This window comes from Alosa pseudoharengus, unplaced genomic scaffold, assembly GCF_046254945.1.
Source record: "Alosa pseudoharengus isolate Yale_2024_CS ecotype anadromous, Long Island Sound unplaced genomic scaffold, YU_APseudo_1.1 YU_APseudo_1.1_scf_7, whole genome shotgun sequence".
NCBI classification, from domain to species: domain Eukaryota; kingdom Metazoa; phylum Chordata; class Actinopteri; order Clupeiformes; family Clupeidae; genus Alosa; species Alosa pseudoharengus.
In genome coordinates, this window is record NW_027468859.1 from 13,398,993 (window position 1) to 13,426,757 (window position 27,765).

Below are 27,765 nucleotides of genomic sequence, written 5' to 3' on the forward strand. Positions count from 1 at the left end.
AATTGCAATTCTGCTTCCTGTTCGCTACCTCAATTGAAATGCAAGTGAAATTCAAGAATTGAATTGGAATTTAAGAACCAGTTTCAATTCAATTCTGGAATTTTGCACAAGCCTGCCACTCTGAGCCACCTAAGACTGGAGAAATGGTCAAGATGTACAGGCATAGTCAAAATGGCATTGAACAAGAGCATCGGCCAGGATTTTTAATGTGTTACTATCTAAGAGGCTGGATATTCTTGCCGGGAACTTAATCCTTTGGCTTACTTTTGAGATAACTCTTTGGGCCATAAACTCCCCTGATAGTGTGATGTCCAGTATACAGCCGAAGTAGGTGACCGCTTCCTTGGCCGTGATTTCAACATCACCTACGACTACCCTAAACCCCAAAGTCCATATGTTGTCCCTTCCACATCCACCACCTGTTCTCTGCCAACAGGTATGACCTCACCCACTGAAGAGATGTAGGAGCAAAACCCAGAGCTTTGAGTTTGATCAAAACCGTATCAAAGGCCTTTTGATACTGAACCGTATCAAAGGCCTTTTGAAGGTCTATTAACACCATGCCACAAAGTGTAGTCTTGTGGCTGATAGGTATCACGGAGATATGATTAAATAGTGACTACACTTAAGGTACCATCTACTGTACATGTTTGCAGTTGCTATGTTTGGTGATGAGAGCACCTGTTTATGTGGGCTTACTTTGAGTTAAGAAATGCCTGAAATTATTAAATACCTTAGCTAGCAAATCAGAGGCTATCAAAAGCTCTCTATGAAGAATGATTGTTCCCTGTTGTCAGTACAACGTATTTACTTGATTCTGTGATTTCTTCCTTTTGTTTATGCGGCTGACATCTTTGCTCTTTTATTCTTTATCTGTATGGGAAGCACATCTGGGAAGCAACCACGGGGATAATGCACCTGGCAGTCTACCACAGTCTGTGTTAATATAATCTTGCGCAATGTGCACACTGCTCTTCTGTGTCTAGTCATCGGTGGAAGTGAACTTTGATTCAATTCTTGGATTACCGGTTGTTTGAGGTAATCGGTTCCATGACCAACAGGTGCATCTGGGTATCATTGTCCGATTTTGTGTAGGTAAAGCTGGCATATTAAGACCTAATGCCTAACACCTATAACTAACCTTTGATTAGAAATTAAATTTTTGTTTTATACCAATGCCATAATTACTTCAGGTTTCTTCACAATTTAAATGCTTTTATGTTTAGAAGTACCACATTTTTGTTTTATCTTATTATAATGGTTTAATGTGTAAATGTTCATATATTTCTCCTGAATCAAATTTTTCCTTTATGGAATGTTTTCTATGTTCTACTGGTCCAATAGTTCTGGTATTGCTGTGCTTACATTATTCTCCCAGAAGTCCTGTCCTGGGATGTTTGACATTGGTGTAGAAATTTGTCTTAATTTATCTGCTTTTTGTTATAATATATATTTATAGTCAATGGTTCAAGACCTGCAACAGTCTTTTGTGTGGCTATGTTGTCAGGCTGTGTTTGCATTTGAACAGCAGCCTCCCCTCTAATCTAGCTACCTCCATTAAGTGGGTTCAAAGTTCAGTTGAGGTGTGCTAGTTAATTAGCACCAATCTAAATATCTATATCTGTAAATATATTTGGGAGAGTTGGGGCTGCTTGTTGTGGTGTTGGTTTGTGAGTGGTGAAGAGGAAACTGATTGAAGACACCTTTTTTATTATTACACCTTTTCTTAATTTCAGATTTCCTGATATTTATAGAACGTTGTTCTTCAGAATACTTGAATTTTAATAAAAGTAATGTATGGAGCATATTTGTATGATTAGCAATGAATGTCACGTGGATTAATGTCTCACTATGTCTCTATGTTGCTGATTTGTGTCTGTTATACAGGCTGTGAGAACAAATATCCTGGACATTAAAGACAATATTACTATATCTAAATGTTCTAAGTTTACAAGTAATGTTCATAGAATTAGATAATTTGTCTGTTTGACTGATTTATAGATTCCCCTCACTATCCTCTGTCTTTTTTACGCCTCAGCCTTTCTCAATTATGTGATCATTAGTAGACATAAATAAATCTCTGTTCTTTCAGAGGGCAATAACAGTGCTATCAAAAGAACTCTGATCCATAGTTCAAGCACAAAAGCACCGACACCCAGACACACACCCAGACACACACACACACACACACACACACACACACACACACACACACACACACACACACACACACACACACACACACACACACACACACACACACACACACACACACACACACACACACACACACACACACACACACACACACACAATCTTATAAATAGCTGAAACCACGAACCTTACCCTACTATCTTCAAGCCGAGACCAGGGACCTTCTCACTCTCAGACTCAACCACACACACACAGAAGCAAAAATGCCTGCAGATTACAATGGGCGCTGGGAGATGGTCAAGAATGAGAACTTTGAGGGGGTAATGAAAGCCATCGGTGAGTTCGTTTTCTCTATTACACACACACACACACACACTTACTTACTGAGGCATGTTTCTAGAGTCTGGACATACATTCGTAAAGGGAGAGTAAAGGATAGAGAGAGAGCAATAGACTGACAGAGAAAGACAGAGAGAGAAACAGAGGGCTGGTATTTTAAAAGTTAAAAAGTTTAGTCTACAGCTGATTTGGTAGATATGTATGGGGCTAGTGATGGAAACCACCATGAGAGTAAAAAACCTTGAGTGTTGAGAAATAAGACCACGCCAGTTCAAAGGTGATAGGTCAGTGTCTCGTCAGAATCTTGTGACATCTAAAACTCTTATCACTGAGATAGTGTGTGTGTGTGTGTGTGTGTGTGTGTGTTGAAAGAAAGAGAGAGAGATTAAATAGGGCCTTGCAACACATATAGCCACATATTAAAAAAAGGACAACCCAAAAAAGAAATACTGTGCATTGGCAAAGGTTAAGATAGTGTCTGTAAATGAAGGACTTTTTAGTGCAATTGAAATGCTCTATTTGGTCTTTGGTATTTTTACATTTGGTCATTTGGCATTGATTATCCGTTATGACAGAGGGGGGAAAAGTACAAAAATATTGTACTCAAGTAAAGTACCAATACTTTGATGAAATATTACTCAAGTAGGCCTACAAGTTAAAGTACCGTTCTGAAAACATACTCAAGTAAAAGTAAAAAGTAGTTCATTTAAAATGTTAAAATGCTGCAGCAACTCGAGCTAGATAAAACTCGATTGTTTCAGTTTTTGTTCGTACCAACAGTACTCGGTGACCTTGAGAAATGGAGATCTATGTGGAAAAATCACCAGAGTTCTCCTTTAAGTTTGAACAGTAGTTGATTTTCAAAGTTAGCTGCACTCATCCTTCGTCGCTTTGCAGTGAACAGTAATCCAGCACAACTGAAAAGCTGCTCACAGGCAGCTGAGGCAGGCAGGCCCATGTTGAGTTGCAGCATTTCAAAACTTCAAAATCTTCCAGGAAACGGCATGGGGGCCATTATCTGGAAGTGAAAGGAACATCACTGCATACTCAACTGGCCATGCACAGGATCTCCTCACAAGATTTCTGACCAGAAAATCAGAAGGATAGTCAAAAGAGTAGTCCAAGAGCTAAGGACCACTTGGAGAAAGCTCCAGAAAGACTTGGAAGCTTACAATTGTTATAGAGAAAATTATAGGTAATGCATTCCAACTCCATACACGCTTACCCGCCACGACTCCATTACTGACCCCATTAAGATCAGGGGATCAAGACTGGGCGCCAGCTTGATTCATACCTGTTGTAGGCTACATGCTGATCATTGTCACTGTAGTGGTTTCGGGCGTGATTTTTTTCTCTCCCTTTCTGTTTTCGATAGTCTTAAAGTTAACTTTTTTTTTTTTTACTCAAGCAATGGATGGGATTTGCGATGTAGCAAAGTACAATACTTCACTCAAAATGTAATCAAGTAAAATTTAAAATATCGATTTTATGAACTACTTAAAAAATACAAAATACAGAGAAAACCTACTCAATACAGTAACGTGAGTAAATGTATTTCGTTACTTTCCACCTCTGCATTACGGATGTGTTTTTCATATGGTATGGATACCATTCATTGCTACTCTCACTCTTATTAATTTTCCAGTATTCAGCAACATCTAGTGTCTGGGTCAGTGTGTGTGTGTGTGTGTGTGTGTGTGTGTGTGTGTGTGTGTGTGTGTGTGTGTGTGTGTGTGTGTGTGTGTGTGTGTGTGTGTGTGATTCAATAACAATGTTTCACTAGTTCGCCCATTGGATTGCTTAGACTGAGTGCAGAGAATAGAAAGTTTGGCTTGGTAGCTGGCCATGGTCCTAGGATACCAATAGCGGAGATCACATGTGAGTAATGTGCGCTAACAATGGATGAAGGGTAATTTAGAGCTTAGAGCTAATAATGAAATCCAGGAGCAGGGGAGGAGGTGGGAGGCTTTGCAACTCCAGTGTGACATAATGGGCAGTAAGGAGGGTTTTATTCCCTACAAACTTAAACTTAAGTGGGTTGAGTGATGGCTGTCTATCAACCCTATATGGGCTCCTCCCGAACTTTGTTCAGAAAACATAATTTATTTATGGATGGGGCTTTTTTTATAGGTGTATTAACACATTTCTTTTTTGCAGACATCGACTTTGCAACACGCAAAATAGCAGCTCATCTGACACAGACTAAAGTACTTGTCCAGAATGGAGACCGTTTCGAGACCAAGACACTCAGCACCTTCCGCAACTATGAGGTCAACTTCACCGTTGGAGAGGAGTTTGAGGAACAAACCAAAGGCCTGGACAACAGGACGGTCAAGGTGCAATACCATGTGCTGAATCTATCATTGTGTATATCCATACTGTTTAGTTACTTTTACAAGTGCTGCCTTATGTAAGGGATAATGTATAGAACGCCAGTCATTATCCGAAAATAAGTCCCTTCAGGGCGAAGCAAGACTTTTTCCCCGATAATGACAGCATTCTATACATCTATTCCGTATAACAGGACACCTTGGCGGCCATTATCCCTTACTTAATCACAAAAAAGGGAACAATCAAGGTACAGTTCTATTAGGACATGTTAGTGCAGCAATAGGTACTATTCGCATAGAATAAAGTGCCAGTTCAAGTGAAGTTCAGTCAAGAAAAGGAGGTATAGTCAGAATAGAGAAGGTTGTGCTAAGTGCTACTTTAAACATGTAGTAGCCTAATACTAGGAGATTGATTGAGAGGGACGTCCCTACTCTGGTAGGAGATGGTAGCACAATCACATAAGTCACATAAGCACATATCCTTGTCTAATCAGTGTCTACATCATTAGATTAGATTAAGATACATGAGATTAGATGATAAACGCACACCATATGATCTCAGATAATAGATATTACAAACAATTCACATAGAACCGTATCTAAAATAAGTAAGTGCATATATGCGGATATGTTGTGGAGTATTTTGTTTCTTGAGTTGTCTGTGTCTGTGTGTGTGCAGACACTGGTGAAGTGGGATGGGGATAAGCTTGTGGCCGTGCAGAAGGGAGAGAAGGCCAATCGCGGCTGGACGCATTGGATTGAGGGAGACATGCTATACCTGGTAGGTCAACGCATCTGTCAATCACTCTGAGCAGCCATTCATTACCACAGACCACACACCAGATGGGAACATCCTCACAGAACTTGCAAATATGCAAACATGCATCCACATGGTAACACACACACACACACACACACACACACACCATACAAACATAAATATACCTAAATATCCATAGAAACAATAGAAATGCATAAATAAACAAAGCAAGCAACTACGCTCCGATTGAAACGTTCCAACCATGTATGAAACCACATAAACTAAGAATAAGTGTCTGAATAAAAAAAATGGCCTCCCAGATACACACTCATGGGGGCGTAGATATTTTCTATCAATCATGCTTATGTGTACATGTGTGCGTGCATCTGTGTGTGTTACAGGACATCACAGTGGAGGATCAAGTGTGTCACCAAGCCTTCAAGAAGAAAGAGTGATACCTAGGCCTTGCATCATCCAATCCAGCCATCTTGATGATGAAACCCATTGTACATTTAATTAAACTGAATTCATATTAAACTGGGTTCATGTGACTATGTACTTGCATAGCTGTGTATACAGAATATGGACTATATTTACATAGCTGTGCTGGGAAATGAATGTTAAGCTGTGTGCTGAAATGTGAATAGATCAGAGTCCTTAAGTCAGAATCAGAAACACATCTGCACATACTGATATTAATTTACTGTGAAACATCACACCAAGGGCCCTATTTTGGCGATCAGAAATGGATGGTCAGAGGCGCAAAGTTTAAAGACATTGAAGGCGTGGCCAGTCCACCATCACATATTTAATGGTGTAATTTTATGATCAAATGCTGGGCGCAAAAGGGTTGTTCTTATGTTTCTTAACCAGTCATGGGTGTGTTTTGGGTGTAACATCCTTTAAACCAGTGTTTCCCAAACGTTTTTTCTGGCGACCCACTTTTTAAAAATGACAGACCATCGCGACCCATTACCCTGCAACCACATATATTGTTTTAGGCCACAGGTTCTCCAACTTTTCTATGCCTCCCCCAACCATACATTGCTATAGGATCCCTGCTTTGAACACGGTTGTGTTGCATTTTGAGCACCATCAGCGTGAAAAGTTGGAAATGACTACTGAAAAGATACGTTTTAATGCGCATCCGAGAGTAGGGGAAATTCTCGCATGTTGCGCAGTCCTCATTCGTCAGCATAGTAAGCTGTTCCTGTATTTCTAAAAAAAAAAATTGTAGGCTACGTTGCGTTGCAGACAAATGGGTCCATAACACTGTGGACGTCAATTCCAATGTAAACAGCAAATAACTAAAGTCGTTATATTGTATTGTTGTATTATATTATATTGTATAGTCGTTATATCAGAACAAGAGGCGTTTGCGCAATAGCCGGAAGAATGCGCCTTTACTTTGGAGTTAGCGAGGTAGAAAACGAGAGGAATAGTGTTTAAAATGCCCATTTAAATTGTAGGCTAATATAATGCACTGTTGTGCATTTTAAATCAGAAATAAGAATGTGAGGAGGTTATTAACTTTAAAGATTGCATCTGCAATCGAAACTGTATGCAAATTGAATGGCCTTATGTCCGGTCTATGGATGTCTGCTTTAGTTGACAGCACGGTCACTAGATTTTAATCGGTAAAGTTGAGGAGCTGGTATCTACTAATGTTCGTGCAAATAGGCGGATTCATGTCCCTTGCAGTTTGCAACTGCGAGGTACATGGCAGGCGCCCCATAGAACGGTTTCATTTTGAGAGGTAGATATCCATGTCCCCTCTGCGATGCGTTCGTCCCCCAGTTTCATGCGCCAGTTTCATGAGCTTTTATGACAAAACCGTGACTGTGGTAGTTAACAATCTACATCCTAATAGAAAACTGTTAGCTTTCCTGGTATCAAATGACAAATGGTATCAGTTAGGCCTATAACACAACATAAATTGTGCTGGCGACCCAAATAAAATCTCCTGCGACCCACCCGTGGGTCGCGACCCAGACTTTGGGAAACACTGCTTTAAACCAATGAGAATGACATCAGTCATTCCCTTTAACAGTAAGCAGCACAACTTCAAACAGCACATCGGTACTTGCACGCGAGACCATATGGAACAGGGATTCCACTGAACCATGCTTTACTAAAAACCTGTATGTGACTAGCAGAGTATAACCTACATGCATCTGCACTCACCTATTATTTAAACTTATAGGCAAAGTGGGCACAAAGTTTAATAAAAGTGGAGCGCATGGCAAAAAATTCCCCACTTTATTGAGTGTAGATATAAGAAGATAAGAATAAGCCTTAAGTCGTGCTTTGCGCCACCTTGCGTCGGGTGCACGATAGGGCCCCAAGTCAAACACTGAAAGGATATAAATAATGATCAGGCTGGGCTCTACTGCCCCCTTCAGGACACCTGTTAATCATGTGAGATGCCACCTTTCTCCACAGAGTATTCAAAACGTGCATTAGCTGACTATAGGCAAAATAAGCGGAAAAAAAAATATGCTGATTGTATTTGATCATAATTAATTTATTGATGAATTCATGTGTGATATTATTTACAATTATAAATCAGATATTTGATGTACTATATAAATATTTCACCATACCTCCTTTAAAAGGAGGAGGAATAATTGTTCATATTCACCAAATGTATCATAACACAAATAATTCAATCACAAACTTAGTGAGAAAATAATGGAGCTCTCTAAATGAAAACACAGCAGTAAAAACATCAGTGTAAAAATGAAACTCTGGTGTGTGTGTGTGGTAACATGGTGTACACACATCATGACAACAAACCAGATTAAGTGGAAAATCTATGTTTTGTTTTTTTTTACCAGTATTCTCAAAGATAAAAACATATGGCTTGGTGTTGAATCGCAGTACTTCATATTTGCCCGAAATGTTTTTTACTACATAAGAAAATGTGTGTGATATACAATATGTTATGTACAGTTGTGAGTTCCCTTATCCTGAGCAAACAGAAACTGATGAAAGCAATGACAAACATTGCCCTGAAAGTCAGTGCACACTATCCCCTCTTACATTATCCCTTCAGCAGTGAGAGAGAGAGAGAGAGAGAGAGAGAGGGAGAGAGGGAGAGAGGGGGAGAGAGATGCCTGATGCTGACTAACCTTGGCACCATATGCAAAACATGGAAATTTTCATTTCTGTGCACAGGTAGCCATTGTAGGAATGAGGAAGTTGCTGCCATCAGATTATTAAATTGGAGCAACAGCGCTTCTTAGAAAGACTTCTAGTTAAAAACTTGCACCCACTCACACAGCTGCATACACTCAAACACACAAAACCATATAGATGCTTATATATGTGTGTATATTCCTCTAGTCCAGGGGTGTCAAACATACAGCCCTCGGGCCGGATGCGGCCCGCTAGATGGTTTAATCCGGCCCAGACTTGTAGAGAATACATTTCTGACGATGTCAAAAAAAAAAATCTCTAGCCCATTCCTGTGAGGAGTTATGAATTTTCAAAAAAATAACCGAAATGCTCAATTCAGCCGCTAGGCGCAGCCAAAAAACAAAAAAAAAGTTCGGAGTTGACTGGTCCTGTGCTGTCAGTTTGGCTACATTGTCGGGAGAAAAGCAGGCGTTGCGACAAAATTCAGAGACAAAGTGCAGCCTGCAAACGGAGGACAAGATGTTTGGGCATTTTATTGTATTTTGCACCAGGAAGTGTTGTGTTGTAAAACACTAAACTTGGATCATGTTAAAGTGTGGTTGTGCAAACTGTCAATTTAATCAGGTCGCGAGGTCTGACTCACCGTCAGTTTGACTGTTTTCTTAGTGATAATGGCATTCTGTCTGGCTTACCATACCACGCTGTAGTACGGTGGTTAAGCCGAGGTGCCGTACTCAAGCGTTTCTTTGAACTACGAGAGGAAATTGGACAGTTCTTGGAGAAAAAAGGCAGACCAGTAGCAATTTAAATGCCCGGAATGGGTGCAGGATCTGGCCTTTACTCAAGCGTTTCTTTGAACTACGAGAGGAAATTGGACATTTCTTGGAGAAAAAAGGCAGACCAGTAGCAATTTAAATGCCCGGAATGGGTGCAGGATCTGGCCTTTATGGTGGATAGCCTATTACACAGCACCGCCACCTAGCCTACAAAATTATTTGATCTGATGTAACCTAATCATATCAGTTGATCGTATTGCTCATGCACTGCTAACTTATGTTTGTTAAATTCATTTTATTTTTCATACATTTGCACATTTACATTTTTAAGGCAGGATGTTAACTTTCTTCATAGCTCCCACTTGAGTTTAGTGTGGTGAGTTGGTTCAGGTGGTCAGATGTAAAAATGTAGGCCTATCCACTCAACTATAAAAATAAACCAGTTGTTTATGAGAGTGAAATGCATTTTATTTCAATTTCATTGGCCTCTCTGAATAAATGTGTAATAATCTAATATATCCCTTGTGATTATGTAGGCTACAAATGTAGGCTGAAGGGTAAAGCATAGCCTACTGAAAAAAACTAAGCTGGAGATTTGGAGTTGTCAAAGAATGTTTTGCAATTATTTCACTGGTCCGACCCACTTGAGATCAAATGGGCTGTATGTGGCCCCTGAACCAAAATGAGTTTGACACCCCTGCTCTAGTCCAATTCAAAACTAATGAGCACACACAGAGTGAGAAGAATCAGACAGCCAGCACAAATCGTGCTACAACTATTGTGCATTTACTTGCGTGGATGACACACACTTTCTCTCTCTCGCTCTCACACACACACACACACACACACACACACACACACACACACACACACTTAACATTTGAGTCCCAAACCAATGTAGCCTCTCAGACAGGCTTGGTAGTAGCCTTGTAGACCAGGTGTTCGGAGTCATCCGTCAGTGGGAGCTGGGCACCGTTGGTGGCCACACGCATGTGCTGACCCTTCTTCCTGCGCTCCTTCAGGAAGCAGTAGCCCAGCAAGGCCAGGATGGCCAGGATGCACACACCCAGCACCACTGCTATGGCAACGGACCCTAAACACAGCCAGCCATCACAGAGATGTCGTTGGTACAGTTAATACACAGAGACCCATTCAACTGAATACAGCTAACAATGGTATTAAATTGCAATAGCCTATGATTAAATGTAATGGAATATTCAACTAAGGTAGACTGCTGTTGTTCACACTAAGCTATTTATGGTTACTGATATACTCTGAGTCTCTGGCCCTCTCTTAGTGCCAGGCATAGTGAGCTGGCCCTAGGAAGAAAAAGTTTGGGGACCACTGGTTAAGACATACAGTCCCGACTAAGCCTTTAAATAGATTACCAAGATGTTAATTACTGAAGACTTCTATTCTAGACAACTAGTCTAGAATAGGAGTCTTCAGAAATTCCAGTCAATTACTCATGTTGCGTTACACTGGTGACTCGTTTGCCTAGACGTGATAAGCAAGGTAGCCCCACTGACAAAGCAAACACAAAAGTGTTAAGAAAGTGGGTTAAGGGTTTTTTAAGAAACGCACACACAAAGGTAAATATTTCCTTCCCCCTAAAGATTACTTATTTCACCACCAGTGTCAGTCAGTTGACTTAATATTAGGCAAATATGCTGGGTTGTCTGAACTCAACTAGGATATTTGATACAAACCAAAATAAGTGGGTTTCATAAATCCCACATTGGCAAGAAAAGCAAATCAGTGTCAGATAAAAATGGCTCTTACCTGACTGGGTTTCTTCTTGCTCATGACGCTCAAACAGCCCTCGAGCAAAGACATCAGTTTCTGGAAGAAAGTAGAATAAGAACGCATGGTAATAACAAAATTGGATTCTTTAGCAGTATGTGACAGTTTGTAGACTTATATCATGTCATCATGTTAACACCAATATGGTACATTTGTTGATGCTGAGTTGGATGTGAAAGATGTATTTAAATTGAGAGTAAAATATTTTGCAACAATATTGATGGATCAATCATCTACTTCAATCAAACATTCAGATGAAACACACATTTGGGTTTGATCTTCACACAGTTTGTAGGATTCATAACTTGGGACTTTCCGTTGAGTTTGATGGCTTTTATTTGACTCTGACAAAAATGACCTTCTAACCTTAGCCTATAAAGAATAGGGGTGTCCCACTATTTTAACTCTAAGGGGAATGAGTGAGAATGCAAAACAAAATCTAACTTGGGTGTTTTTCAGTGGGAATTAAACAGGACTTGTGTGAGAATGAGACTCAGTAGAAGGGTCTGTAATTCTACTTGCATGCCTTGGAGTAGATGACTTCATTTGTCCAGGTGTGTCCAGTGGCCTACCTGTGACAGATTTGCAGCGGTCCATGCAGTCATCCTCTTGCTCAAAGTTGTTGTCATTGCCGCTGCAGCCCCCGTAGTTGAAACGATGGCACTTGCGGCTGAGAGGGTCGTAGTACCATCGGGTCATACTTGCTCGACACGGGCCAGTGACCGGAGGTTCCGTGCAACGAGCTAGGGAGATCCAAACATGAGATGCATAATAGGAAATCCAATCTTCACACAGTTATTTACTTGCATTAGGATTTCATTTAGGACATTAGAATTTGATACAATGTCTGTGTGTGTCTGTGTGTGTCCGAATGTGTGTGTGTGTGTATGTGTGTGTGTAAGCTGTTTTGGAGCTTATGGTGTTAAGTCAAAGTTAAAAAAGCAGCACAATGAACCAGGTGAATAAAGTTAGTGGAACTTCATAAACACACCTTTCCATTTGTTCAAATCCACGTCCAACAGCCGGGTAAGAGTGTTATTCACTGGAGATGAAAGACAAAAGACAAAATCAATCAATATCAAGATTTAGTCGATTCAATCATTGTGATTCAGACCAATACAGCAATTAATTTTAGTGATTGATGGAGTGTGTGAGTGTGTGAGTATGTGAGTGTGTGAGTGTGAGAGAGTGTTTTTGAGAGAGTGTTTTTTTTGTTTGTGTATGTGGTGTAGTGTGTGCGTTTCCTCACACTCCCTGCAGTCAGCCTCGTCTGAGCCATCACTGCACTGGGCCACTTCGTCACACTCCAGAGTCTTGTCCAGACAGCAGCCGTTATCACACCTGAACTGCTCCGCCTGGCACATCTTCCCACACACTTCACACAGGGTCAAAGTAAAAGAAGGGGTACGTTGAGTTTGTGTGTGTGTGTGTGTGTGTGTGTGTGTGTGTGTGTGTGTAGATGTCACCATTCACGATATACATGCACTTCAGAGATCCGGTGAACAGTGAATTTATATTCCACGGTTAATTCAATCTTGTGTCTGAATATTGTGTCTGCTTTTTGAGCTCACCTTCAGTTGCTGGAGCGATACCCCTTCCAGATGCAACAGCTGTAGAGAGAGACAGAGAGAAAGAGAAGCCATACAGCTTCATATTAAATAGTTTAAATAACTCAGTGCTTCAGCAAGACAATGACGCATACCCATATCAAACCTGACCTAACTCTATTTCTGCCTGTTACAAACATACACATCAAACAGACGGTTCAAAGCCTGAGAATGGTCTGACATTTATGCTCCTGCCGTTGTAGCGGATGACAATCCAGTTAGGCGGGGATCACATTGGAAATAACAAAGCAGCAGCAGCAGTAATGCGTGACGCAATGCTCCGACCATAATAGTGCAAACGCAGTTCTATTTCCTTCCTAAGTTACACAAACGGTCTACGGTCGCGTTATGCTTTGAAAGCTGAATGGAGTTCAACCACAGTTTATGCCAGCCTTTTAATGATAGAAAAGAAAGATGAAAAAAAGAGTTGGATTGCAACTGCATAGCTTTGTTTGGCTGTCTGTGTATCTGTATTGTGTGTGAATGGGCTGTGTTTAGTTCAAATACATGCAAAAAACGGTGGCAATTCATTTACTGTATTGCATGTGTATTACATTATCTATGGGATAGAAAGAGAATACGCTGTTTTAGTTAGAGTCAGAAAAAGAGAGTGAGTGAATGAGTGAGTGAGTGGTTGGTTAAATGAGTGAGTGAGTGAGTGGTTGGTTAAATGAGTGAGTGATTGAGTGGTTGGTTAAATGAGTGAGTGAGTGAGTGAGTGAGTGGTTGGTTGGTTGGTTAAATGAGTGAGTGAGTGAGTGAGTGAGTGGTTGGTTAAATGAATGAGTGGTTGGTTAAATGAACAAGTGAGTGAGTGAGTGAGTGAGTGGTTGGTTAAATGAATGAGTAAGTGAGTGAGTGAGTGAGTGGTTGGTTAAATGAGTGAGTGAGTGAGTGAGAGTGGTTAAATGAGTGAGTGAGTGGTTGGTTAAATGAGTGAGTGAATGAGTGGTTGGTTAAATGAGTGAGTGAATGAGAGGTTGGTTAAATGAGTGAGTGAGTGAGTGGTTGGTTAAATGAGTGAGTGAGTGAGTGAGTGAGTGAGTGAGTGACAGAGAGAGGGAGGTACCTGAGGCACCTTTGCAGGCATCAGTGCACTCCTTCTCGGACAGGTAATTGTTGCGGTTGGCCTTGCATCCACCAAACATGAACTCCTCACACTGGTCAGTCACAGCATTGTAGTTCCAGCGGGGGAAGGACCCGCGACAGGGGCCCACTTTCTTAGGGGCCAGACACTGACCTAGAGACAAACACATAAAATATACAATTAAGAACAAATAAGCACACATTTAGAATACATTGCACACAGTCACACACACAGACACATACCAGTGAAAGCATATAAATACACAACATGCCCAAGCAAAGTCCTTTTAGACAAGTCCCCCCACTGGGCGGCCATCTTGGAATGCACTTTGGCCAGTTATCGGGCAGCTATTTTTCTATGTCACATGAATGGGGAGGCATACAGGATGGGGTGGGATAGGTGTAGACAACAGCCATACAACTGCATTACAAACTAACCCCATGCATTTCTATGGACGATTCTTTGAGGGCTGTGTCTCCTCATTAAAAAGTCTCTGGCCAAAGAACCAGGATGTTGTTACATCAAATGCAATTATTGTATTTCAACCTTAAAGTAAAACCCATACAATTTTAACTCTGAAAAACAATGGAAAGAGCCCCTCCCCCCCCCTCCTCCCCACATCATTACCAAAATGCCAACAATCAATCTGGATCATTGACACTATTGATTAATGATTGATGATTGTTATACTGCTACTCTACTCCGTCATATCCCTGAATGCCCTCATTACGCAACACAAACAACAGAATCTCCACTTTCAAACTGAACAAGTTAAGCCTATTATGAAGTCAGGGCCATAAAACACTACCACATGGACAAGGTAAATTATGTTAGCATTGCCACACACACACACACCCACACCACACCCAGTCCAGGAGAGGTACACCGTGCCAATGTCAGTGCCACGTGAGGGAGACATGACATGGGTGTGGCTAAAGACGCAAGGTGCCATTTGACAGAGATATGACAAGCGCCATGGCAACCTGAGCAGGTAACAAACATGTCCATCCATACGGCTTTGCTCCTGGACAGCTCTCTGCTTACACAGCCTGTGCAATGCGTGGCCACCTACACCCAGCCTGGTCTTCGGAACATCTACATTTGCACTATACTGACTATGTAGTGAATAAACACCATATGGTTATTCACTAGTGCAATATGTAGTGAATAAACACCATATGGTTATTCACTAGTGCAATATTTAGTGAATAAACACCATATGGTTATACACAGTGCACTACGTAATGAATAAACACCATATGGTTATTCACTAGTGCAATATGTAGTGAATAAACACCATATGGTTATTCACTAGTGCAATATGTAGTGAATAAACAGCATATGGTTATTCACTGGTGCACTATGTAGTGAATAAACACCATATGGTTATTCACTAGTGCAATATGTAGTGAATAAACACCATATGGTTATTCACTAGTGCAATATGTAGTGAATAAACACCATGTGGTTATTCACTAGTGCAATATGTAGTGAATAAACACCATATGGTTATTCACTAGTGCACTATGTAGTGAATAAGTGGATGTTTTGAACACAGGGCTGTTCTCACCGGTGAAACTGTAGGAAACATCCGACAATGGCTAGACAATGAGTCTGTCTGATTACCTGAACACCTGCACACATCTGAACATGACACCAGACACCTGACACAACTGAGCTAAGCCAGGTTTGAGTCATGTCATGGATGAGCACAATCCCACATGCAGCAAGGGATCTGCGGGCAAAACCAAATTAAAATGCAAAACCAACCTGATTTGAGTCCATGGAAACAAACCATTCCCATGACATTAACACTAAGTTTCTGAATTCCAAGGTATAGATCATTGCAGTTTCTGTCAAGCAAGGGGCCTTACAAATCTGCCCGCTTGTTATTTTTGATAAGCAGAATTGAACCCATATCTAAGAAGAAGCATTACACCTATGAAAATACTTCTTTAAGTGTTTCAATTCCATGGTATAAGGTTGGTCATAACACAATAACCTTGTCAAGCAAGGAAGCATTGCAAGCCTGTTGCTTGTTTGCTGATGTGTGTCACTTCATGCCGCTAGCCATGTTTGTTCATAACATGAAACAAAAGAAGAAATGCAATTCATATACACTTTAGCACCATGAAAAACTGACTACATGACTAGCAGATATTTGTTTATCAAAGTGAAAATGAAGGTGGATTTAAAAGTGATCAACAGCAACCATACTTTTAATGTTGTACATTTACATTTGCATTATGTAATCCTAATAGTAAAATCTACCTAATGAATAAAAAGATGATAAATGTTTGCATTTAAGGTTGTATCAGCGATTTCAGGCCCAAAAAAGGCCCAAACATAACTGATCACATTAATCTAATCTTTTCTAACAATCCAGTTGTCTGCCCCGTAACCAGGCCATCAAAAAAACGCTACAATTGCTACCAACAAGGCAAACTCAAAAGCAAAATAAAGTATTTCAACCAATAACGAGATGCGTGTTTAGGAGAGTTTTAATTGCACTGGAGTTAGGGGGAGGGAGTAGCGAACTAGCTCTCTGTTTTGTTTGAACATCAACAGAAGTGACGTATACTCGCTATCACTAATACAATCTTTAACATTCAAGCAAGCTGGCCATCCTGGCTGACTTCAGAGGAATAACTGCCCCTCTCTATATTCAAGCTACACTATATATAAACACCTGGCTCTAGTGATCCACTATGGTGTCTCATGATAAGAGTTTTGAAAGCGTGCCGTCCTTCACAAAAAATAATATTTGTTTATTCATTTTTCAATCCTAAGTATGTATTTCCTTTATAATTGTATGTATTGTTAATACTTTCTTATTCGGTCCAGTCGGGGTGGGATGGGGTGGGCCAGGAGGGGGGGACGTTTTGTGTGTAAGAAAAATAAAAACTCATGTAACTGTACTGATGTGTCTCTGTTTAAAATCTATATTTCTCAACATTCCAGCGAGCTATGTGGTCATTAACCTTTACAGTAAGAAACCCCTTTAATACTTGTACACCATATGAACCTGGGACCACCAATGAACTTTGCCTTCCTCTCCCAAATCTTCTCTGGTGTCCTTTCACACATCTTCCTTCCTTCTCTCTACCTTCTTCTAATCTCTATCCCTCTCTCTATCGTTCTCTTTAGCTTTACCTTTATCTCAATCCATCATTCTCTTCCTTGTATATCCACATACAGGATACCCTTACCAAAAGAAAACACTCTAAGAGACTTCCTTGCATTTCTGGCAGGAATGTCCATCGTTCTAACACACACACACACACACACACACACACACACACACACACACACACACACACACACACACACACACACACACACACACACACACACACACACACACACACACACACACACACACACACACACACACACACACACACACACACACACACACACACACACACACACCCCTTCCTCAGCCGAGACTCCTCCCACAACTAAGCAAAGGTGCTCAGCCTCCCACAAGACAACATGGCAGCTCCAGATCTATCAAAACAAGTTAAACCTGTTCCTACAGCGGCTGAGGTGTGGGAAAACTACCGGAAAGGGTGGGGAACCTCCCTACGCAATCACAGAGCGAGAGAGAGGGACAAACACAAACACACACACTCTCTCTGAGTCAGTGACCCACCTTCTCTCTTACATGTGAGGTCTAGGTGTGTGGAAAATTTTAACCTCGGTATTGGGGACTTTTACAGACTGATGGTGTTCACCTACAGACTGACCTCCACCGGTCAGCATCAACTGCCATGTGTGCACGTCTGTAGACCGTAACAAACACAAGAAATCCTCCCACGCTACAACCACCACAACAATCTGGAGACATGTCCACAACATGCCCAGAGTAGACTTCTTTTGTAGACATAACATGTTATCCAAACAGTCAAGCAAAAGTCACGCTAAATATGTTAATTCATCTTAAACAGGGAATTGTAGTGCCCTTCATTAGAAAATGTGGTGTATTCAGACAACCCCTTGCATTGATTATTTTAACACTCCTGATTTAGTCAATAAAGGGTGTTAATTAGGGTGTTAAGAGTGATTTGATTCAGTCAACTGGGTGTGAAGGTGCAGGGAGGGACTGAAACCCTTAAGACAGATAGGCCAGACCTAGACACTCGATTGGGAAAGAGCATTCTAGAACATTACATTCATTCTAGAATATTACATAATTTGAATTAGAACCTTAGAATTAGTTGTACGTTCTGGAGTTCTGGAATAGGCCTACTGAGAACTCAAATATATTTTAAAGCGGAATGTACTCACCCTCAGACTGCTCAGGGGTCAAGACTAGAACAGTGACCTGTGCAGTATCTGTCTGATCACTGGTGTCGGTGACCTTCAGCTCAAACGTATACACACCGGGCTTCAGGTTGGACAGCTCGATTTGGTCCTTTAATTTAGTTTTCTTTATGAAGGGGGTGGATTGGGGTGGAGAAAAGACAAACACTAAATGAAAACATCACCCAAAATGATACAATGATGGTCATGGTTCTCAATCCCATCATTACCTACACAGATGTTATTCAGGTAAACTACCACAACCATGACAACATAACCAAAATGATACAGTCCTGACTTCATGAGTGACCCCAAAAATATGTAGCATGGCCGGTGACACTTCTCCAATGAGTAAATGAGAATCAAAACATTACACAGTGGTGGTGAAAAATTATGTCACTACAGTGTCACACAATGTAAAACAACAACTCCCACTATAGTTATGCACCTTACCTCACCTCCTAAATCACCAGTTATGAAATAAGATAAGGCTTCCATCTACCATAGCCAACTCACCTGCATCTTCACAGAAGGGTCTCCTGACACCTGGCTCCACATGTAACTGATGATGTTATCGTCATCCCAGCTCTGGTGTCCATTTAGGGTGACTATTTCATTGGGCTGGACCACCATGTCCTGCCCCGCGTCAGCGATGGGATGCTTGTCATCTTCACCTGCAGGCATGATAGAACTGCGTTTTTGTTTCTGAGACAGTCTGATTCTGATACTAATAAACCCAATTCTGAGTCAGCTGACAGGACAGAAATAACTAAATAAAATAATCTTAACCCAGTAAACAATTCAGACCACTACACGTTCTGATAAAAACAAGTTGAGATAAACCACTAGTCACAATAACTAGTGTTGCACTATCAGTTCGTTCACTAACCTGGGTCAGTTGTTGGTCCATCCAGGTAGTTGTCATAGACGGAGTCAAGGATGTAATTGATGAAGCCATCCTTTCTCACAAATCTGCACACATACCTCTGCTTGTACAAGCAATCAAAGAGGAAACAATCTGGAAGATCCTGCTCGACGCCAGTTTTGTTGATCAATGCCAGGTTACAGTTCAGATCTCGACAACAGGCAGCGACACATTCCTTGGGGCTCACCTTCAGCGCATCAATATATGTTGCTCCCTCCTTCACGGAGTCGACCGTATTTAGGACAAAGTTGTCTTGGCCTTTCTCAAATGTCTTGGTACAGCTCTGGTCTGTGACGTCTGCGAGACTTTTCTGCAAACATAGTAGGAAACAGCTCCATATCACCACAAGACGCGTGGAGACCATTTTAAAGTCTTTGAATATGCCCAAATAATTCCAATATCCCGTCTTAACCAGACGCAGCACAGTTTGTAGGTTAAAATATTACTCTTTGTTGAGAAGCGCTTCAAGATGATACTTCAAACGTTTTCACTAGTAGCAGGCGCTTTAGTTTTCTGTTTTACACTGGATTGTACAGGTCCAGAAAGTTGATCGACAGTCTGTAGGTCTAGCCTACTTCCAGGCAGCCCGATTAAAATGTCTGTTAAAATGTTGGTTCGTTCAAGTGAAATTCTGTGAAACTGGTCGGTTTCAACTTCCACACTGGTGTGATTCACTCGGCTCACGAGTTTCTGTACATATGACGGGGGCGGAGATTAAAGCACTTTAACCAGCTGTTAAAAGCGCAGGTGTGCCGGGCATACCTTCAACCAGGAAGTCACCTGCCCAGAGTCCCAGACGCAGTGCATGACGCACAATCGAGAGAGCAAACACGTCTGAAATCCAACGTGAAAAGGGTTTTATTTGTCCTTTTACTGTCAGTATCTGTCCACAGAGGGGTTCATGTCAATGAATTATGTGGGAGGTGAACCTGTCTCTACAATTAATTAAGGCTTCCCACAAATGTCTAGACTTGATCTGTAGCGTATAGCCAGCCTTTCATGTTGCGGACCCTTTGGTGATCTGAAAGAAAGATACATTTATGATGAAAGTTGTTCCCAGTTAACCACTGTCAGGTCGGGTTACAAAGATTGTCTTTCTAAGACAGCCTCTTTTCTTCTCACACAGACAGGTCTATTATTGAACTGTGGTCTAAATCTAGACTAATGACGGTATCCTTGTTGGGTTGGGGTTTTTTTTCACAGTTAGTATACGGGAGATGTTGCAAGTTCTAAATCACGATTTAATTCCATCAATTTTGAATCAATTCATTGATCAGGTCATTGTGTCATTTTGACAATCAATGTTATTATTCAGAGGGAATGGAAACTCTGCCATCGCCTTTGGATTTCTGAATACTGCATCATTTGCCTAATGAAGATGCACATGTTAGCTCATATAGGCCTACACAGACATCCTTAAAATGTGTGTGCCAACCCAACACCCTCATTTCAAAGTTGTCAGGTTTCGCTAATGACTTTCACCAAAGACTTTCACTCTCACTGCCTTGTAATTTGCCTACTGAAAACTGAAAACAGCAATATTGATTGTGTCATGTATTTCTGATGCCATATTCATATTTGTCTGAAAATAATGTTTGATGCATTACCACAGACAAGTAAGGTGTCATGATCTTGTGTTATGCTGTTGGAGAAATATAAACCATATATATATATATATATATATATATATATCTGCTGACTTATGCTGACAATTAAGAAAAGTTATTGCACTGCTTTTAAACCTAGGCCTTTAAGTGTTTTGTCTATTGATTTAGTTTAGATTCACATGCATGCTTATTGTATACTGTTTTGGCTCGCATGTATGAATCTTCTGTTCTGTCTGTTTTGCTGTTTTGGTTCACATAAATTTAGTTATAAATCTCATGTTCTGTATATTATTGTGTCTTAATCTACCCGGAGGCCCGGAGTGTGTAATCGGGAGAATCGGGAGAATTTCCGGTGGGCCGCTTCACTTTTGGGCCAGTCGAGGGGAAAATATTGACATTTGTCACGTTAATCTAAAGTTGGCTACACACGTTCGCATTCTATGCCTAACACCGCAGCCTCTGCATGGGTTGTTCTCCCCTCCCACACTGTAAACCCCAACAGGTTCAATGAACTCAAAATATTTGATGAAACTGATTAGGCCTACCTCAAAATATTTAGCTATGTTAAAAAATATTTTAAGTAATTTCTACTTAAAATGAGACTTTTTTTAATGCTCAAAATCTTTAAGGACAAGGATAAAATTAAAAAGAATAATGTGAAATAGATGTTTTAAGTTATTGTTACATTAGTCAGACAAGCTCTTAAGACTCCAAATCTTTGAGAAAATGAACAACATTAAAACAAATAATTTCAACAAACAAACATTTTAAGGTAATTACTACTCTAAACTAGAAGTTATTCACACTCATTGTTTTAGGAAGTTGATGAACTGAAACATAATAATTTGACAAACAAACATTTTAAGTAATCACTACTTAAATCGTTGATAAGATCAATGAACCTGATCATTTTGAAACCATTGTTAAAACTAACAAAATTGACACTGGAAATGGAGTTGATGTTTTTAAGTTATCACTCCTAATATTATATTCATGTTATCACCAAGACTCATTTAGTTTCTCAGACCTTAACATTGTCACTTCAGTCTGTTATATTTTTAAGTTGACTTCACTCTATTGAAACACATTTTTTGACTGTTTAGGTTTACTATTTACCTCAAAATCAAAAATATTTTATTTGTATGAATCAAGTAAAAAACTACTCAAAAGACAATGTCAATGCAGATTCCATTTATTTAAGAATTCCATTAGAATTCTAACATAACAACATCCCCAGCAATGCAGTTAACAGAAAACCAAAGAAATAACCTTTTACCACTTCAACAAAGGTAAAAAACTCAAATAACAAAATAATAGTCCAACATAAATAAAAAGCGAAAAGCTCCATTGCTTGCTTGAGTATTAACATGCTGGCAGTACCAACCATGAGATTTGGAAAACAGACTGCTTCATCCATCATCAGCAATTTATTTTTAAGGCTAAGCAGCAGTCTAGGAGGTAACCGCTTCAGGTCTTCCAAACCAATTATAATTTTTTGAATGTGTAGGACAATTGCTTTGGATAATCGAGATGAAGTGCATAAATTAAGCCAAATAGCAAAATTAACGTCTCTGTCAACTCTGCTATATCACACAACAAGAACTATAGAATGGATAGCAGGACCAAACACAAGGGAGTCTGTATCACCAGAGACAGTGAGAATAGCTACAGCTGCATCCGAGAAGTCTGGCAGGTCAATTTCTTCTGCCTGAAGAACATGACAGTAATTCGTTAATGAGTAGAGTAGTCAATGAAAAACACTACATGTGTATTTAATACAATATGAAATACCAGTGAATGAAAAGTTCAGGTAAAATTCCCAAATATGACATTCTTGGTGAATTACTGTAGTATGATTTAATTGCTATTCTGGTGGCTAGGAAGATGGTTGTGGTTGTTGTCTTTTGGCTGCAAGGTAGTATCAAAGGGGGCTGAATAGAAATAGAGATGTATAGAGAAGATCCAGGAAAATCCAGGAAGATGGGAAGGGCCTGCAGAGTAATTTTCCTTCTGCTGTTGACATTGACGTCTTTCTAGAAAGACAGAGGGATTGTGGGGTAATGGGAAGACAAATCAGCAGAATATTAATCCTATGCATATATTAAATAAGACTAGGGTGACATGTAAATACAAGATTAACTCCTTCACGCTCCTGATATGCAACCTCCTGCTCTGTCTTTCTATGAAATCGTGAGAGATGAATGTTCAGTGCATTAATAGACTGGAATGAGCAAATGCATGAGTGGTGTATGCATGGTAATGGGCTGACCCTTGAAAACTGACTGTGATTTAACTAATAATGGCAAAGTAACTGAGCCTGTGTCTCGGAAGAGGCGTCACATGACCTGCATAGCCAACACATTTTGAAAATGCCACATAAAATAAGTCTAAGGTGTCACCCCTTCTTTGATACAAAAACATCACTCAACCCTAGCCTTTGTGTATCCCTGGGGAGAGATGCAAAGGGATAACATTAGGCTAGGCTATTCTCATTGGTAAATAAATGCTTACAAAATATCACTATAACTTATAATAATATAGGCTACACGTTGGCTACATTGTGACACTAGTAAATGGAGGACAAGTAAGTTATCACCAGAGAATGTCTAATAAGGGGAGAACCTCCACTCTCGGGAAACTTCCGGTTTCTGAACGGGTTGCAGTTCCTCTTCTGGTTCCACATGAGGGAGCTCACGAATAAGTGCAGAATGAATGGAGGTCTATGGAGATGTACCCCTCAAATCCACTTTTTTTTCTCTGGATATAATTGTTTGCCCAGAAATGTGAATGTTGCATGCGAAAGAGGGTGCAGAGAAAATACAGACCGCTGAGTATTATATTTTTTGAGTCACTTATTTGTTCTAAAAAGCCTTTCAAAAGTGTCAATGACGTCATTCATTAGCAGAAAGCTAGTGTGTTGTGGGCAACCTGTGACCTAACCTGTAAGAAATCGAAAGGACGTAAGTACTCGTTCATTCAACTTTTGACCTATAATCCATATTGAGCTTGCAGAAACCACAATCAAATCTTCGATTTTTCAACGACAACCAGGTAAAGGAGACACATTTAGCCGTCTAGCTTCATAGACCCCTATTGTTTTTGCACTTTATTCGTGATCGCCCCTAGCGGAACTACAACAGATTGCAGGTACAATGGAGTTAATAGGGAGTGATCCGGCTCTCCGTAAACGGGCTCTGTTATCACTTACCATGGTGTGATGGTGGTTCCTTGCACAGAACTGAAAACATGTCACACAGCCATCTGATCCTGAGGGGGGAAATATTATAAACAGTATTATTTCACTTTTTTGCACAAAAGTCAGTCAGACAGTCTCTTCATCTCTCTCTGTATAGGCAGACCTATCAGAGTCAGACGTTGCCACTGATCATACTTAGGCTATTGTCAGTAAGTTCAGAGCTACAACTTGGCTTCCTATTTGTGTTAACAAAACTGGAATTGACGTTAATATAAGACATATGCTATTGCTGCAGGGTTATTATTCAACTATGGTACTCTTTGACCTGGTAATTTTCAGAAAATGTAACATCTTTCAGTAAAAATCTTTTTGGTTAATTATCTACTCTTTCTAGAAACTTGCCCTAATAGTGGCTGTAAAGATTTCATATATAATATAATATATAATATAATATAATATAATATAATATAATATAATATAATATAATATAATATAATATATGATGAATAATATATATTTTTGACATTTTATTCCAAAAGTCTAACTGTCATTTCCAGTATAAGTATAAGTATACTCTTTACCTTCCAGTGATCGTCTGGGAGGATGGATTTCGTACATATCTTTCTGCTTGTTTGTAGCTGCAAATAAAGAATGACATCAAATCTCTTTTGTTCATCAAATGGCATTCAAATATGAAATGTGGGCAAGATAAATACCCAAAACAGCTTTTCCATTCAAGTCCAAAATTATATGTTCATTAGAGACCTTCTTCAACTCCTCCATTGCTCGTTTATTCAGGTGTTCATTATGGTGATGAAGAATGTTGCGCATGAGAAATATGTGGCTTGCTGGTGAAAGTAAGTTCAAAAAGTAATTATTTTTCCGCATCCCAGAGAACAATTGCTCTGCAACCTGAGAGTTCAGCCACCCACAAAGCTCAGGAACCAGTCTGATGAGTCGAAGGGCATCTCTGTCATCTTTTGTGTTAAACTGGTGAAAGGTGTCATATAAAGCATAGTGCTCAGCAGAGCCAGTGGAAGGATGACCATCAGCATCAGGAGGGTCCTTTCTGCTTTGTAGCCATGGCAGCTCCACCTTCAGATCCCCCGTCTTGGCCAACGTAATGTTCTCCAGTGTGGTAGGTGCTAGTCTCCCTTCATTTGGCCTGAAGGGCAACTCAACAGGCTCCCGTAGGTTGGTGTGGGATACCAGTCCTCTTGCAAAATCATAAATAACAACATTGTGGAAATGTTTGAACGACAACAACATGTCGGCATAGTTACGCGGGCTTTCAGCCCTAAGGTTGAATTTCACGGAATTCACCACTCCACAGGGACACATGATGACCGCCCAACCACCTTTGAAAGGAAACGGACATGTCAGCACACACAGATCGACAGTGAAATATTGGAATAACTTTCAACCTTCCACAGCTTCCAAACCTGTTATGCCGTCTCATTGTTTGTTTGTTTGTTTAAGGTCATTTCCGCAACTAGGCTATTTAATGGCCAAAGCATTGTGTGTTGCCGTCTCACTGAAACAATGGAAGTATTGTTTTTAAACTTACCAGATGCTCCCCAGACTTTTTCCAAGACCTTGTTATAGGTGCTCCTCGTTTGCATCTCCTCCCTCAGACAGAGAAGAAGGTCCATTTTGGAGCCCTTGCTATCCATGCCACAGTCCTTCACAAGTTTGCGCAAATCTTCCACCTGAACCATATAGACAGAGCAAGCATTTTACATTGTGAATGAAGGCAGTCTTTACAGCTTTGCGACAAGTTACTAACACCAACATGAAAATGTGTACACACACAGTCTATCCATACTATTTTTGCTTACACATTACAAAAAGTGTACATTTACTACAAATTCATCAATGTACAAAAACACAAGAAAGTAAATTAAGTATTTTTTTTTTCACATGCCGTAAGAAATACACAAATAAAATCACCTTTAACTTCATCAACTCATCTGAAAGACGTTCTTCTGGTACGTCAATGTCTGCTTGGCTTTCATTAGGCTTTGAGGCTTTGATTTTAGCATACTCTGTGTTGAGCACCAAAGCACTGTCCCTGGTCCGAGGGCCAATCCACGGAGCCCATTTCGCATAAGATGGTACAACACGAAATGGGTTGTTACTGTTGCCTGTGACATAATTAAAAAGTGTCTCCTCACTAAATAACAGATACATTTCAGAAAACATTCATTGACGAGCTTACAGTTAAGAGTGCATGGCTGACCACACAGTCTGCACTTGCTTTTTAAAAACCCGCGACACACTATTTCCTCAGATACAGACCGCCAGAATTCCTCTAGGTCAACACGACCATCAAAGTCAGGTGGTGGATCCGCAACATCACTCACTGAAAATATATTCATGAGGACATATTCAGAAAGGACACAAAATTGTGTCTGTCAAGGAAGATCTGATCATCAATACTAACCTGGCATACTGAACACACCCTTCTTGTGCAAATCCATAATCACTACAGCTGGGTGGTCTCCACAGTTGACACATGAGAAATTGTAGTCATGTGCTGACAGGGCCTCAAAATGGAGATAACCATGCAAAATTGCATCATGGCTGCCATATTTTTGTTTGTTGGTTTGCTCCAAAATGTCCAGCTGCCTGCCAACTGCTGTGTGATTCTGTAACAGAAGCAATAACACATGAGAGGCTGTGAGTTATGCTCGTTTTACCACAGCTAAGGGGTCATCAGGCACCGAGCGGAGCAGAGCTGGGTGCAGTTACACCCCCTTAGCCGTGGTAAAATCAGCATAACTCACAGACTTAAGTGGGTTATTGCGTTCCTAAAACTGATACCACATTAACCTGGCATGGTTTCATTACAGGAAGAAAGAATAAAAGTAACCTGCACTGATTGACGTAACAAAAGGCATAGATGAATAGAGAGAATCATATGATCGTCAAAGTTATGAAGCCCCTCAGTCCATTCCTGATGTCGGAAGAAGTTCCCACAGACCCCACACTTTTTACAGTATGTGGTAACATCTGAAAGATAACAGACAGGGTTCTTGCAGGTTTCAGTAAGTTAAATTTAATACCTTTTTAGACATTTAGATATTTTCAAAAAATTCTATGGGCCCCATCTTGCACCCTGGCGCATGGCGTAACGGTGTTTCTTCAACTCCAGTCACTTTTGACCTTTCAACTTTAAGAAAATTAATTATCTCCGGTGTTGCAGCAACATCTAGGTTAGCAGCATTATAATGACATTCTAATGTCTGAAAGGCTAATGATTAGCCTATCGGCTACCTGAAAAGTTAAGCGTTTAAACTAGCATTTACAGTGTTCTATTTGATGGTGTATTGGCCCTGACTAAGTACGTGTGATATATAAACCACAATCCTTGTTGATGAAAGTACCAATGTTCGTCTAGAAAGTTTTTATTCACATTAAGATTTTCGCCATAGGCAGTAAAAGACTCCGCCATCTTTGTCAATAACTTTCACTGAGAAAGTTTCAAACTATGATCATAACGGCCTTTCCACCAATCAGAGGCATCACTGTGGGATTGTTCAGGATTGTGGGTAATGAAGTACTTATCCAAGATATTGCGATTAAAAGACATTTATCTCAAAACAAGGTTAGTGCCCCTTGAATTTTCACCATCTATATGAGCATATACAATCGCTTAGTACATCCTACTCAATTTGAATAAGCTTTTGACGAGTGACAATGCGCTTTAGGAGGTCATGATAGGGCCCTAAAGCTTCA

The 27,765-nt window shown here is 40.3% G+C and overlaps 2 protein-coding genes and 1 long non-coding RNA gene across 6 annotated transcripts; 1 reads left to right on the forward strand and 2 right to left on the reverse strand.

Annotated features, from left to right (window-relative positions):
- Window positions 1-2,340: 2,340 nt before the first annotated feature.
- Window positions 2,341-6,540, forward strand: LOC143109436 (retinol-binding protein 2-like). Of its 2 annotated transcripts, XM_076272170.1 has the most exons (4): window positions 2,341-2,490; window positions 4,651-4,829; window positions 5,503-5,604; window positions 5,985-6,540. In XM_076272170.1, exons 1-4 carry the CDS (start codon window positions 2,418-2,420, stop codon window positions 6,036-6,038), a joined length of 408 nt encoding a protein of 135 aa, XP_076128285.1. In that variant the 5' UTR covers window positions 2,341-2,417; the 3' UTR covers window positions 6,039-6,540. The 2 variants fall into 2 exon arrangements, with proteins under 2 accessions (XP_076128285.1, XP_076128284.1); XM_076272169.1 differs by lacking the exon at window positions 2,341-2,490 and having other exon boundaries at window positions 4,343-4,829.
- A 1,546-nt stretch (window positions 6,541-8,086) lies between these two features.
- Window positions 8,087-19,914, reverse strand: LOC143109374 (kunitz-type protease inhibitor 1-like). Of its 2 annotated transcripts, none has more exons than XM_076272087.1 (10): window positions 19,189-19,914; window positions 18,816-18,973; window positions 18,285-18,426; window positions 13,986-14,147; window positions 12,872-12,910; window positions 12,550-12,675; window positions 12,292-12,342; window positions 11,873-12,043; window positions 11,280-11,339; window positions 8,087-10,590 (listed from the first exon to the last, which is right to left on the reverse strand). In XM_076272087.1, the coding sequence occupies exons 1-10, from the start codon at window positions 19,586-19,588 to the stop codon at window positions 10,403-10,405; spliced, it is 1,497 nt and encodes a 498-aa protein (XP_076128202.1). In that variant the 5' UTR covers window positions 19,589-19,914; the 3' UTR covers window positions 8,087-10,402. The 2 variants fall into 2 exon arrangements, with proteins under 2 accessions (XP_076128202.1, XP_076128201.1); XM_076272086.1 differs by having other exon boundaries at window positions 13,977-14,147.
- Window positions 19,915-22,007: 2,093 nt separating this feature from the next.
- Window positions 22,008-25,353, reverse strand: LOC143109616 (uncharacterized). Of its 2 annotated transcripts, none has more exons than XR_012983916.1 (4): window positions 24,744-25,353; window positions 24,609-24,665; window positions 24,040-24,098; window positions 22,008-22,864 (listed from the first exon to the last, which is right to left on the reverse strand). It is a non-coding gene; the product is annotated as an uncharacterized LOC143109616 (long non-coding RNA). The 2 variants fall into 2 exon arrangements; XR_012983915.1 differs by having other exon boundaries at window positions 24,793-25,352.
- Window positions 25,354-27,765: the final 2,412 nt, after the last annotated feature.